Source organism: Carcharodon carcharias, chromosome 10 (genome assembly GCF_017639515.1).
Source record: "Carcharodon carcharias isolate sCarCar2 chromosome 10, sCarCar2.pri, whole genome shotgun sequence".
In the NCBI taxonomy this organism is placed as follows: domain Eukaryota; kingdom Metazoa; phylum Chordata; class Chondrichthyes; order Lamniformes; family Lamnidae; genus Carcharodon; species Carcharodon carcharias.
Window position 1 is genome coordinate 139,214,982 of NC_054476.1, and position 15,511 is coordinate 139,230,492.

Consider the following 15,511-nt stretch of genomic DNA (forward strand, 5'->3'; position numbering starts at 1 on the left):
CACTCAACCTATTTATATCCGTCTGCAACCTCCTTATGCTCTCTTCATAACAAACGTTCCTACCTATCTTTGTGCCATCTGCAAATTTAGGTATCATGCCTTCACTCCCCTCATCTAAACCATTGATTTAATTTGTAAAAAGTTGAGGTCCCAGCACAGACTGCTGCGGAATTCCACTCGTCACATCCTACCAATCAGAAAAAGACCCATTTATGCATACTCTGGCTGGCAGCCAGTAAACAATCTTCTATCCATGCTAATAAGTTACCCCCCACACCATGAGCTTTTATTTTCCACAATAACCTTTGATGTGGCACCTTATCTGATGCCTTTTGAAAACCTAAGTACAGCACATCTACAGGCTCCCCCTTATCCACAGCATCTGTTCTCCTTCAAAGAACTCCAATAAATTGGTTAAACATGATTTCTCTTTCACAAAATCATGTTGACCCTTCCTGATTACCTTGAGTTTTTCTAAGTGCATAGCTATTACCCCCTTAATGATCGGTCCTAACACCTTCCCCACGACAGACATCAAGCTAACTGGCCCATAGTTTCCTGTTTTCTGCTATTTTTTAGTCTGATGAAACCTTTCCAGAATCTAGGGAATCTTGAAAATTTAACTGCCTCATTAGCCCTCTCTTTTAAGACTCTAGGATGAAATGTATCAGGACCCAGAGACTTGTCAGCCACAGCTCCATCAGTTTACTCAGTACCGCTTCCCTGGTGATTGTAATTTCACTAAGTTTCTCTCTTGTCCCCTCCACCTCCTGATATACAGCTATTACTGGAATGTTTTTGTATCCTCTGTAGTGAAGACAGAGGTAAAACATTTGTTCATTTCATCCGCCATTTCCTTACTATCTACTATTAACTCCCCACTGTCACTCTCTAGAGGACCAACACTCACATACTTACTCTTTTTCTTTTTAAATACCTGTAGAAATCCTTGCTATCCATTTTACAGTTGCGCAGTACTTTTTCCTTAGGTTTTATGCTTTCCCTAACTTTTTTAGGTAATCACGGATGGTGGGTCCTCCCCTTAGAATTTTTCTTTATAGTAGGAATATACTTATTCTGAGTATTCTGAAATTTCCCCTTAAATGTCTGTCACAGCTTCTTATTGATCTGCCCCCTAGCCTAATTTCCCATCTAACTTCAGCTAGCTCAGCTTTCATGCCCTCATGGTTGGCCTTATTTAAGTTTAAAATACTAGTCTTAGATCCACTCTCCTCCATTTCAAACTGGATGTAAAATTCAATCATATTGTGGTCGCTGCTACCTATGGGTGCCTTTACTTTGAGGTCATTAATTAACCCTGTCACATTACACAATACCAAGTCTAATATAACCACTCCCTGATTGGTTCCGGAACATGCTGCTCTAAGAAACTATCTCAAAAGCATTCTATGAACTCTTCTTCCAGGCTACTATTGCCAATCTGATTTTTCCAGTTTGTGTGTAGATTAAAATCACCCATGACTATTGCAGTCCCTTTACCACAAGCACCCAATATTTCTTTTTGTATACTTTATCCTACATTAATGTTAGGGGGCCTGTAGACCAATCCCACTAGAGCTCTGAAGAAGGCTCGTACGGACTCAAAACGTTAACTTTGCTTTTCTCTCTCCACAGATGCTTTCAGACCTGCTGAGTTTTTCTAGCATTCCCTGTTTTTGTTTCAGATCTCCAGCATTTGTAGTATTTTGCTTTTAACCCATTATTGACTTCTTCTCCCACTATTCCTCATCTTCACCCAAACCAATTCTACACCCTGATCTCGTGAACCAAGGTCATCTCTAACTGTTGCACCAATGTCATTCTTTATCAATAGTGCTACAATCATTAGCCCCCTCCAGTGCCACACCTCCAATGTTTACCTAGCTTCCTATTCTTCTTGAATGTCATATACCCCTCAATATTCAGGACTCAATCCTTGTCATCCTACAGCCATGTCTTCATAATGGCTATGACATCGTAGAAACATGGAAAATAGGAACAGGAGTAGGTCATTCGGCCCTTGGAGCCTGTTCCTCCATTCAGTATGATTATGACGGATCCTCCGTATCAACGCCATACTCCCGCGCGCTCTCCAAACCCCTTGATGCCTCTAGAGTCCAGACATCTATCTGTTTCCTTTTTAAATATATTCAGTAACTTGGCCTCCACAGCCTTCTGTGGTAGGGCGTTCCATTGGTTCACCACTCTGAGTGAAGAAGTTTCTCCTCATCTCAGTCCTAAAGGGTCTAGCCGGTCTCCTGAAACTGTGACCCCTTGTTCTAGACTCCCCAACAAGAGGAAACATCGGGTGGAATTTTCCATGCCCACTGGCGTTGGGCATGATTGGTGATGTGAGCGGACAATCGTCTACTTCATTAGGTGTCGGGAACCTCGTTGTAATGTATAAGCATATCCTTATCGGGCCAGCCTGCCGTAATCGTTTCCCCCCCTACTGCTGGATCACCGGTCCACGTTGGCGGGAAAGCACGCCAATGTGTTTTACAAAGCACATAAAAGGCGTGCACTTGACGGCCTGCACTTTGAGGGGAACTCGGAAGTGAGTACACAGTAACATTGTGCAGCGCTCACCCAGGGTACCTGTTGGACTTTAAGCACCAGGGGTGTCGGGATTAAGGGCAGCCCTGCTGTTGAGGCGACTGGTGGCGGGGCAGTGTTAAGGGCAGCCCTGCCATTAAATATAGCACACAAGCATTTGGGGTGAGGGGTAGGGTCGGTGACGGAAGTGGCCACGCATTTGGGGAAACCTATAGAAAATGACCATTCCTCTGCAGCTGAGGCAGTTCAGGCGTAACCACATTGATATGATTGGGGTTGGGCTCCTAGCTTATCTGCCCACTCAAGCAAAGCAGAGGCATCAAAGATGGAAACAGAGTTAATGATTTGAGTCCTAATGACTCTGAAGAAGGGTTGACTCTCTTTCTCTCTCCACAGATACTGCCAAGCTTGTTGAGTTTTTTCAGCATTTTCTGTTTTTATCTCAGATTTCCAGCATCCACAATATTTTGATTTTCTTTTGGTAAAATAGTCCTCTGACTCTAGAGTACTTTTGAGAATGCAGGTAATGTGATTTATCGGTACATTTCTATAAATTGTAAATTCTAATTTGAAAATAATTCATTGGAATTCCATCAGATTGTAATTTGTCTTTACCAATTCTTGAATAACAGAGGAAATCTTCTGCCTTTCCTCCTGCAAATATTAACTTAGTGGTTTGAATCCTGGTCCATTCTGTTTTCAGTTACTGAGAATATTTGTGTATTATTTGCCCTAATATTGTGTTTTTATTGCATTCCAATGACTGTTTTCTATTCCATGGTCAGTAATGTGAGTGTAAAGTGAGGACAGCAGAGCTTTTGGTTGCTCTGACAGTTGTAGATCAGTAGCTGTGTTTAGTTGTTCTCTGCTCAATTCCTTTCCATAACCAGTGTGCCAATCAACCTTGCTTAGACTTCTTGAAAAGAAAATGTATGAAACTTGCTCACCTTCTCCCTTCCCTCTCTCACTAATAATTTTTATTTTTAAGGAGGCTTTTTCAATGAAGGCTGATGTTCCATCGTCACCAACGACCAACCAGCAGGTTGGAGATGAACAAGATTCATCTCCTTCCAAACTATCCAAAGAGGAGCTCATCCAGAGCATGGACCGTGTAGACCGAGAAATAGCCAAAGTGGAGCAGCAGATCCTTAAACTGAAGAAAAAACAGGTACTGTACTGAAATTTTCTGTAAGGAGTGAGGTGCAAGATTTTTAGGTGTGTGTGTGGTCATACTTTCAGTCATATTCACTTCAGCTTTGGTTAGAAGCATGAAAGAAGAAAACAACTTGAATTTATATAGTGTCTTTCATGAAGCACATTTTGAAGTGTGGTCACTATTGTAACGTAGGAAATGCAGCAGCCAATTTGCACCTAGCAAGATCCCACAAACAGAAGTGTGATAATCGCAGATAATCTGTTCTTGGGAAGTTGATTGAGAGATATTGGCCAGGACACTGGGGAGAGCACTCCTGTTCTTTGACATTTGGGATCATTTAAATCCATCTGAGAGGACCGATTATTGGTTTAAGGTCTCATCGAAAAGCTGGAACCTCTAACAGTGCAAGCGCTCCCTCAGTACTATGTCAGAATGTCAGCCTTGATTTTTCTCAGGTCTTAGAATGGCACTTGAACCCACAACCTTCTGATTCAGAGGTGAATGTGCTACCAACTGAGCCATAGCTGATATCTGAAACTTGTCTCTCTCTTTTCCTCATTCCATGCTTGGTTGTTTTATCCTTTGAAACATGGTCTGTGTCTGTTATTAGGGAACGTGCTTAGCAATGCAAGGAAAAGGACATTACAGGTGCTCAGTAACCTTCGGAAGTGTCGGAGCTGGGTGATTAACAAACACAGCTAAAGTATCACTTTAGTGTTTTACTTTTGGATTCAGTGCTGCGAGTTGCCATTATTTTGGTTGTTGTTGGTATGAGGGTGTGGAGCAGACTTTCCTGAAAATCCCATAATTGAAACTATTAATCTGTACGTTCATAAAATGTTGCATTGCAGCATTTTGTCAAGTGTAACACCGACAAACCCAGCAATGGTACTGCTTCAATTGCTAGTTCTCATAAATACTGTCTTCCACTACTCTTTCCAGGGTTGGTTATGTGTTTTGTTCTGGCTCTTGTCTTTTCACCTAGCTTCCTCAACAAGTGCAGTGACTTGTTTCATGCTTTGTAGTTACCTAAACTGTGATTACCTGTTGACTTTCTCATTTATTTGTAACTGTAGAGTATATCACCCAGTCCTGGGGCAGTACTGCAGTGCGGTTGGGATGCTATCCTTTGGAATTTCGGCATTATTCACTCAGTGCAGATCCTATTTAGCAAGGTGCGATGATGGGGATGGTTGTGGAGAACAACTGCAGCCAGCAGACCAACATTGCATCTTCCGTAAACCCCTTCTGATTTGTTGTCCAGCAGAATGTCTTATTATTGCAGCTGTCATTCATGCACCTACTAATTGTAGCAACATATTTTTGGCTGTTCATGGGTTGGTAATTTTCTGTGATTGGGTTAGACATACTGACTCTCAGCCTGCTTCCATCCAAAGGGGAGAATACATCTTGTTGCATGAACAATGAAGACAATTGTGAATTGTCCTCTAGATTGCACTAGGATTAACTGCAACATTTTAGTGCTGAAGTTCAAAACCAGTGTGCACTGCTCGCCCTGCATTCTGAAACTGAGAATCTTGTATCCAGGAACAATATGCAATCTGCAGTTTAGATCCATGCCAATCCGTTGATTGGATTAATGATTCCGGACGATTAAAGATAGATCCTGAAATTTGTCTTATCTCAGTTCCTTCCTGACCACAGGCCTTTGATCTCTACCAGTAAAAATATTGCATTTATTTAATTTCTTTCTGGTGAAGCAGAATTTGACCTCGCTTGCATTTGGCAGAGGTTCCAAAGCGAGCAGATGACAGTTTGTGAGGAGATTTGAGACGGCTATATGACTCTGTGGTCGAGGAATGCAGATCAGTTTAGTTAATGGTTATGACTCAAAAGACGAATAAATGTTGAATATTGAGTTTCTTTGAACCTTTATATTTTGTTATCTCGTACTCTCCTTGCTTCTGCTTTTCTGTTGTGAAAAATCCTCCCTGCTGCCTTTACCTGTGACACTAGCATGCTGGAGCAGGTTTCACACTGTCACACATGTTCCAAGTCTCGTGCTTCCTTTATTTTTGATTTTCCCTTTTTTCTGCTCTGAAGTTCTGTCCCTGGATTACTGTTCCCCAGGTATCAGCAGTCTCCTGTAATTCGTCTAATTTATTTTTGTGGCAATTCTTCACGTGCACCTAGGTGTTCACATCTCATAAGAAATTAGTAATTGGGGACACTATTGCTGAGCTTGATCCTACCCTCACCTGGCATTGAGATGAACACTTCCACCAAGAGCCACTGGTTAATGATCAGAAGCAGGAATCCCAGCTGGAACAGATTACAGTTACAGGGAGGGCAAAACCATACAAGGGTACGAATTGTTGGATACTGGGAGCCATGTAGGCTTGCAAGGGTAGGGGGTGGTGGGTGAGCAGGACTTGATACACAATAGGCTATGGATAGCAGAATAGAACCGTAGAACCATAGAAAAGTTACAGCACAGAAGGAAGCCATTCAGCCCATCTTGTCCATGCCAGCCCGAGGACACCTAGATGCCCTTTCTAATCCCACCTTCCTGCACCCTGTCCATAGCCCTGCAGCTTACAGCACTTAAGGTGCAGATCCAGGTACTTTTTAAAAAAAGTTTAGAGTATTTGCCTCTACCACCAGTTTGGGCAGCGAATTCCAGATACCCACTACCCTCTGCGTAAAAGTGTTCTTCCTCATGTCCCCCCTACACCCCCTGCCACTTGAATCTATGTCCCCTGGTTCTAGAATTCTCCACCAAGGGAAACAATTTTATCCTGTCCAGTTTTATCTATTCCCCTCATAGTTTTGTATACCTCAATCAAGTCACCTCTCAGCCTTCTTTGTTCTAAGGAAAATAACCCCAACCTATCCAATCTCTCCTTGTAGCTACTTTTCTAACACTGGCAACATTCATGTAAACTATTTCATTTTGTACCTCTGCTTGATGCATGAAGCATTCTGCCCAAATCATTGTTTTCACAGCATTGTGTTTTGATGGGGTCTTTGAGCCTGTGATTCCACTGGTGGCAAGTAAATTCAGATAGTGAAAGGTTTTTTTACAAAAAGATTAATTTAGAAAAAAATCTCTGATTTGTGATTCAAAGTTTGTATATGTTGGCAAGAAGTACTGACTCTGTTCTCATATTGCTTCTTAGCAACAACTTGAAGAGGAAGCAGCCAAACCTCCAGAGCCTGAGAAACCAGTCTCCCCTCCTCCAGTGGAACCAAAACATCGCAGTATCGTCCAGATTATCTACGATGAAAACAGGGTAAGGACTAAAACATCAAGGATTTTTCATTAGCTCTCTTCTAAAGAAATAACCAAGCACTTCTTGAAGTTGAGGGCTTTGTGAGAGAGTTGTCTTGTGTTGTTTTTACAGGCTGCATTCCATTTAAAAGCTGGGAAGGTCTGGTGGAAAATGTCAGCTTTAGTACTATAGGCTGCAGATGGCAATCCATGATGGTAACAGGCCAGGGTTACTGTTGGTTACTGTGGTCATGTAGTCGTGAATGAGACACATGCCCATGTGTTGTTACTTCTAATGTCCACTAAGATAAGCAGCCTTTAATGTGACACACCCTGCCCTCTTCGGTTAGCTTTCTCATGGAGCTTTTCTGAATTCAGTCTGCTTAATAAGGGCAGCCTTGTTCCAGCACTTTTAAAAATGCACATGGGCTTAAAGCCACACTGCTGAGTAACATAGAAACAGTAAAGTACACAGTGCATTTGAGACATCCAAATTCAATTGGCAGGAAGAATAAGAGAGTGTGCCAGTTTATCCAGGCAAACTTCGCTGCTGCAAAGAGTTAGTAAATAATTAATGGCTTTATGTCTGGTTATATTCATTTATCTGTTTCTGCTTCCATCTGCAACATGAGCACAGGCTCTGTGAGCTCAACAGTCTGTGGCAGTGAACTCTGTTCCGGTTTGAGCTTCATCTGTGTACATAAAAGTCCCGTGTTTGCCTGGAAATCTCTTGCAGGTGTCGCTGTGTTTACCCAATGTTCTGAATCTCTCTGAAGCCACATCCAATGTGATTGAAAAAATAATGAAGGTGGTGGAGGTTCTCCCTTTCACCCCATAAAACAGTAGAAATTTGCGAAGGAGAACAGTTAGCAAGAGCCGGGCTGGAAGTGGCCACAGAATTGGATGGTTCCATAGCCAAGGCTGTGTACATGGAGCCTGAATTGGATTTAACTTGTGCTAAACTTGACCTGGGAACAGTTGTGCCCTTGTATCAGGAGGCTGGAGAAGGCTGTGCAAATCTCCATGCATCTTGATTGGTCACCTTGATAGCATTATCAATCTGCGTGTTTTGCTTTTGTTTATCATCAGGTTTCAATGTAAATTTGTGTTCCACTTCCAGTTATGAGGACAGAGAAACTTAGCAGAAACTACTTCGTTGTGCTGAGTTTCAGATTAGAAATGGGGTGTAAAACATGGTCAATTTCAAAAAATGCATAATGTAGTAATAACTAGACAAATGAAATGTTTAAATGTTTGTAACGTCAGGATGCTTGTGTAAACAATTATTCTTGTTAACAGAAAAAAGCAGAGGAAGCTCACAAAATACTTGAAGGTCTGGGTCCCAGAGTGGAGCTGGTAAGTGTACATTCCAATGTCATATATCCACTGAATATGTAACATTCTTTATCTGTTGCATGTTTCTATTTTTCAATTACTCCTTTGTGGTCGGCTATTACCCCTGTGTTAAAACTATCAAATGGCTGCAGTTATTGGTTGCACACTGATGATGGTTACAGCCACCGCCCACATATGTTGTAAAGTGAAACGCTCAGGAAAGGCTTTGTGTCCAGCATCACAGAATTCATATCATGATCTGACCTGAGCAGTGACTGTACAATATGGACAGGCCAGTACGTAATCTGCAGTGATGCCAGATTTTTGTGCTAATTCTGTGTATTGATAAAATATGATGCTATGTGAAATTTTACATTTGTATCTCTTGAACCAAAGAACATCCATGGGCAAAAACTTGGGCTCTGTCTTCAGGAAGCATTTAAAGCTAAGAACATAACATATGAAATCGGAACAGGATTAGATTGTATGGCCCATTGAACCTGCTCCGCCATTCAGTGCAATCATGGCTGACTTTTGGCTTCAACTTCACTTTCTTGCCTGCCCCTCCCCATTTCCCTTGATTCCCTAAGAGACCAAATATCTGTCTGTCTCAGCATTAGATTTTTTCAGTGATGGAATGTTCACAACCCTCTGGGGTAGAGAATTTCAAAGATTCACAACCCTTTGAGTGAAGAAATTTCTCCTCATCCCGGTCCTAAAATCCATCAGGTAAGTGCCTTTGCAGTACAGTTTATGGATCAGGAGGAATTAGTTTCCTCCAGGCCGAACAAAGTAACCTGTAAGCATCCCCCAACTCCTCAATTCCACCCCCGCCACCCCCAACACAGACATCCACTGATGCCTTCTGATCTCTGTTGAATTCCTCAGCCACCGTCTCCAAACCTTCCCTCACCCTGATTTCTTTCCTGAGGTCTGCTCCTCAGTTGACCACCACCACCCCACCTCCCCCCCGACCACCCCCAGCCATTGGAGTTGTTACAACTGTACGGGGTGTTGGTGAGCCTGCACTTGGAGTATTGTGTATTATTTTGGTCCCTGTATTTAAGAAAGGATATGCTGGCATTGGAGGCAGTTCAAAAGAGATTCACTAGGCTGATTCCTGGGATGAAGGGGTTGACTTATCAAGAACGGCTAAACAGGTTAGGCCTTTATTCATTAGAGTTTAGAAGAATGAGAGGTAATTTTATTGAAACGTACAAGATTCTGAGCAGGCTTGATAAGATAGATGTTGAGAAGACATTTCCACTAGTGGGGGAATCTCAAACTAGGAGAAATAGACACAGAATAAGCGGACACTCATTTAAAACTGAGATGTGAAGGAATTTCTTCTCTCAGAGGGTAGTGAATGTCTGGAATTCTCGACCCCAGAGAGTTGTGGAGGTTAGATCACTGAAAGTATTTAAAGGGGAGGTAGATAGATTTTTGAAATATCGGGGAGTTGAGGGCTATGAGGAGCTGGCACAGAAGAAGAGTTGAGGCCTGGGGCAGATCAGCCATGATCTTATTGAATGGCGGGACAGGCTTAAAGGGCCGAATGGCCTACTCCTGCTCCTATTTCTTATGTTCTCAATGATTAGCCTCTTATCTCGAGGCTGTATCCCCATGTTCTAAATTCCCCATTCAGGGGAAACAACCCCCCAGTGTCTATCCTATCAAGCCCCTTGAGAATTTTGTATGAGATCACCTCTCATCCTTCAAAACTGTAGAGAATATAGACCTAATTTACTCAGCCTCTCATCATAGGACAACTCTTTCATCTGAGAGACCAACCTTTTGAACCTTTGCTGTATCATTTGCAGTGCAAATATATTCTTCCTTAGCTATGGAGGCCAAATCTGCACATTGAATAACACTGGGGAACAGTGCTGGTGTGGACAGGACTGATGCTGCCTACACTGGGGTATAGTACTGGCAAGTACAGGTCTCTCTCTTAATAACACAGAGTGCTGATGGATATTGGTCTGACTTTGGAGCTGCTTATATTGGAAGCTATCTATCTAATTACTACAGGCACGTGCATAGAATTTACTGCACAGAAACTGGCAATTCAGCCCAACAGATTCATGCCAGTGATTATGCTTCACACAAGTCTCCTCCCACCCTTCTTCAACTATGTCTTCGCTGTTATATTTCCAAAATTTCTACAGCAATCAAAAACTGTTTATAGGTAGGCAGTAAAACTGTTAACATCGGAATGGAATGGATCCTGAATGGACTGGTGGCTCCTAATTTTATGTGTAAGCAGGCTTGCTTTCCTGCCTGTGCTGAGTTGACTGATCTCAGTGGCAATGGGGAGTGGCAGAATAGGCCACAGTGCTCCTAGGCAAGAACAGGGAAAAATTGCCCATGGTTTCCAATAGTGATCCACTCGACAGCACGTATGTATTCTATCAAGGAAAGACAGGATTGATCTGGCTGTGATGCTTCTAGAGTTGAATATCTCATTTGCGCTCACTATTTGACAGTATAAAATAACAAAGGGTACACAGTGACCATGGGGAACAACACCTCAGAAAAGAGTTGTTGTCTTTGGGAGACAATTCGAGAAAACTGATGAAGAAAGAGATTAGGATTAGGACAAGAAATGAGAAAGGAGGCAGGTGCTTAAGCGAGGCTTCCAGAACTGTTCTGGGCCATAGTTGGAGTCGATAGACCATCACAGACAGGTTAGGCCAAATGGCGACCTCTTCTGCCAAATCATTCTCTCTTCAGAATAGGACTCACAGCCTTCTGCTCGCTTAAGCTGTGTGAAATGAAGGATTCAGTATTGCTATTATACCTTGTTGTTTATCCTTTGATCATTGTACACAACGTAGATGACGGCGTCCGCCCCAAGGAGGCATACAAACCTCTGCAGACATTAACGTTGTGGATACAATTAGCTGGTGGTTCTGGTATGGGCCGAGTGGCACAGTTTGAGTGGAAAATTGAATTCAGTAAATCTAGAGTATTGCTGAAAAAAGAGGCATGTCTAAGCTTTTTGTCTTGCACCCTCTTCACATAGAGTATAAATTGTTGTTTTCCCACTTATATTGGTATTCTTGCGAGTGTCCTGATGAATGCAAGATGAAAAGCTTAGACATGTCACTTTTTTGAGCACGACTATCAATAAATCCAGTATTTTGTGCTATGCCAGGAAAGTGGACCATTAAAGTTGCTGAATGACTGAAGTCCTTTAAGGAAAGGGAATCTGCCACCCATGCCTAGTTTATCCGACACATCTCACAATAAACCGTCGTGTTGTTGCCTTCTAAAGTGGCATAGCAAGCCAAGCAATCACTACAGAACCAAATCATTGAAGGCGAAGGCTCACCATTATCTTCTCAGGATGACTAGGGATGGGGAGTAAATTCTGCTTTGCTAATCTCGCCCACATTATAAGAACAAATATATTAAAGAAAATTAAAACATCTTGAAAGAGAAAAGATAAATCAAACTTTCGATGTAAACCTTTCATCAGAGCTTGCAGTTGGGATTGTTGTGTTGTGTGTGTTTTTTAAGTACTGTAAATCCAATTGGTGGGTACTCTTTTCAGACTTCATTGTAAAACAAAGATTACACATAGCCACAGTTTTGTAAATGGTGGGCTAAAGCTAAATTACAGTATCACAGTATCGTTACAGTGCAAAGGAGGCCATTCGACCCATCTAGTCTGCACTGGGTCTCTGAAAGAGCATTCCACCTGGCCCCATCTCCTGCTTTATCCTCGTAACCTTGCACATTCTCTCTTTTCAGGTAGCAATCAATTCCCTTTTGAATACCACGATTGAACCTGCCTCCACCACCCTTTTAGGAAGTTTGTTCTAGACTCCAACCACCCTCTGAGTGAAATTTTTTTTTTACATCACCTTTACTCCTTTTGCCAATTATTTTGAGTCTGTGCCCTCTAGCTCTTGATGTTCTCTTGAGTGGGAACAGTTTCTCACCATTTTTCCTGTCCATACCTCTCAGGATCTTGAATACTTCAATCAGGTCACCTCTCAGCCTTCTTTTCTTCATGGAAAACAGTCCCAACCTCTCTAATCTATCCTCATAGCTACAGTTCTTTATCCCTGGAATCTTTCTTGTGAATCTCCTCTGTACTCTCTCCAGTGCCATCACATCCTTCTTCAAGTATGGTGCCCAGAACTGGACACAGTACTCCAGATGAGGCCTTACTATTGTCTTATACAAGTTCAACATGACCCCCTTACTCCTGTACTCAATGCCCTTATTAATAAAGCCTAAGATACTTTAGGCTTTATTCACTGCTCTCTCAGCATGTCCTGCCATCTTTAATGACCTATGTACATGTACACTGAGGTCCCTGTATTCCTGCAGCTCCTTTAGAGTTTCTCTCTTTATTTTATACTGTCTCACTATATTCTTCTTGCCAAAACGGATCACCTCACAATTGTCTGCATGTTACTTCATCTGCCACTTGTCTGCCCAATCCACCAAGACGTCTGTCCTTTTGAAATTCAAGACTATCCTCATCACAGTTGACAACATTTCCGATCTTTGTATCATCTGAAAATTTTGAAATCATGCCCTGCACACCATGGTCTAGGTCATTAATATATATCAGGAAGAACAAGGGTCCCAGCACTGACGCCTGGGGAGCTCCACTACAAACCTTCCTCCAATTTGAAAAACAACCATTTATCATTACACTCTGTTTCCTGTCACTCAGCCAATTTCTTATCCGAGTGCCTACTTTCCCTTTTATTATATGACCTAGAGTTATGCTCACAAGTTTGTTGTGCGGCACTGTATCAAATGCCATTTGAAAATCCGTATACGCCATATCACCAGCTTTTCCTTTATCAACCTTCTCAAAAAAACTCCATGATTTTCCCTTAATGATTCCATGCTGGCTTTCCTTGATTATCCTGCACTTGTTAGGTAACTATTGATTTTATCCCAAATTGTAGTTTCCAGAAATCCCCCTGCCACTGAGGTCAAACTGACTGGCCTGTAGTTGCCGGCTTTATCCTTGCACCACTTTTTGAACAAGGATGTAGCATTCGCAATTCTCCAGCCCTCTGGCACCTCCCCTGTGTCTAAGCAAGACTGGAAGATTATCACCAGTGCCTCTGCAATTTCCTCTCTCACTTCCCTCAGTATCCTTGGATGCATCTCATCCGGTCCTGGTACTTTTATCTATTTTAAGCAAAGATAGCCGTTCTGACACCACCTCCTTCTCAATTGTAAATTCTTTTAGCGTACGAGTTACGTCCTCTCTCATCTGACTGTGGGAAGCATCATCTTCCTTTGTAAAGATAGATGCAAAATACTCATTCAATAGCTCCGCTATTTCTCCAGCTTCCACATGCGAGTCCCCTTTTTTGTCCCTAATTGGCCCTACTCTTTCTTTTACCGTCCTTTAATTATTTACATACTCATAGAAGACCTTGGAATTCCCTTTTATGTTTGCTGCCAGCCTCTTTTCATGCTCTCTCCTTGCTTTTCTTATTAGTTTCTTCACTTCCCCTCTGGCCCTTCTATATTCAGGCTGACTCCATTGTATTTTCTGCCTGACATCTGTTGTACATGCACTTCTTTAGCTCCATCTCATCTCTTATCATCCAGGGTGCTCTGGATTTATTTGTCCTACCTTTTCCCTTCAGTGGAATATACCTTGACATTGCCTGCAATCCTTTTTCCTTGAAGGTGGCCCATTGTTCAGCTGCTGTCTTTTCTGCCAACATTTGATCCCAACTCACTTGACTCAGATGCATTCTCATCCCGTCGAAGTTGGATTTCCCCCAATTGATTATCCCTGCTCTGGATTGTGCCCTGTCCTTTTTCATGACCAACCTAAACCTTATGATACGATGATCACTGTCCCCTTGAGGGTTTCCCACTAACATTTGATCCACTTGCGCCAATTCATTCCCCAGAACCAGGCCCAAAAATGCATGTCCTCTCATTGGACTGGAAACATACTGCTGCAGAAAATCATCTTGAACACATTCCAGGAACTGTCACCTCTCTTGTCCCTTTGTGCTATTAGTATCCCAGTCTATATTTGGATAATTGAAATCCCCCATTATGATTAATCTATAATTCTTGTACCACTCTGTAATTTCTTTGCAAATTTGTTTCTCCACATCCCTTCAACTAGTTGGTGGTCTGTATACTACACCGATCAATGTTATTGCACTTTTCTCGTTTCCTACCTCTAGCCAGAGCGATTCCATCCTTGACCCCTTTGGAACATCTCTCCATTACTATAATGCCATCTTTAACCAATATTGCCATTCCCTCTCCCTTTTCTTCCTTTCCTGTCTCTCCTAAAAAAGCTTGTACCCAGGAAATTTAATGCCATGTCTTGCCCTTCTTTGAGCCAGGTCTCTGTTGTAGCAATAATATCATAATTCCATTTGTCAACCTGTGCCTGCAGTTCACCAATCTTATTAACCACATTCCGTGCATTCACAGACATGCACATTAGCCCTGATTTAGGCTTTTTTACTTTCCCCCTTATTCTGACTCCATCTCGTGACTACTCTAATTCTCTCAAACTTTCCAAATATTCCACCTACCTTGATACTACTCTCTGATATATCCTTATCATCAGTTGATACTTCTCTACTTCTCACTGCCAGTTATTCTCCTCTCCACTCTTAATTTCCCCCCAGGTTCCCATCCCCCTGTCAATCTAGTTTAAACCCTCCCCAACAGCACTAGCAAACCTCCCAGTGAGGACATTAGTCCCAGTCCTGTTAAGGTGTAACCCATCCTTCTTGTACAGGCCCCATCCACTCCAGAACCGGTCCCAATGCCTCAAAAATCTAAAGTCCTCCCTCCTACTTCATTCCTCCAGCCACTTGTTGAACTGTTCAATCTTCCTATTCTTATTCTCCTTAACACAGGGAATAATCCTGAGATTACTGCTCTTGAGGTCCTGCTTTTTAATTCCCTCCTTAACTCCCTAAAATCTGCTTTCAGCACCTCATCCTTTTCCTGCCTATGTCATTGGCCCTAATGTGGACCACGATCTCTGGCTGCTCACCCTCCCCCAGAAGAATGTCCTGAACATCCTGGCAGCAGGGAGGCAACATACCATCCTGAAGTCATGCCTACGGCCACAGATATGCCTGACTGCTCCCCTAACTATGGAATCAAGCCCTACTATTGTAGCACTTCCACTCTTCCTTCTCCCCTCCTATGCAGCTGAGACACCTGTGGTGCCATGGACTTGGCTGTTGCTACAGTCCTCTGAGGAA

General features: G+C 42.5%; 1 protein-coding gene across 11 annotated transcripts in view; it reads left to right on the forward strand.

Annotated features, from left to right (window-relative positions):
* ncor1 (nuclear receptor corepressor 1) overlaps window positions 1–15,511 on the forward strand; it is a 404,095-nt gene that overhangs the window by 72,216 nt on the left and 316,368 nt on the right. For all 11 annotated transcript variants that reach the window (XM_041197143.1, XM_041197144.1, XM_041197133.1 and 8 more), the window contains exons 5-7: window positions 3,545–3,724; window positions 6,853–6,966; window positions 8,244–8,300. In XM_041197143.1, the coding sequence (XP_041053077.1) occupies window positions 3,545–3,724; window positions 6,853–6,966; window positions 8,244–8,300 (351 nt within the window). The remainder of the gene's footprint in view (window positions 1–3,544; window positions 3,725–6,852; window positions 6,967–8,243; window positions 8,301–15,511) is intronic.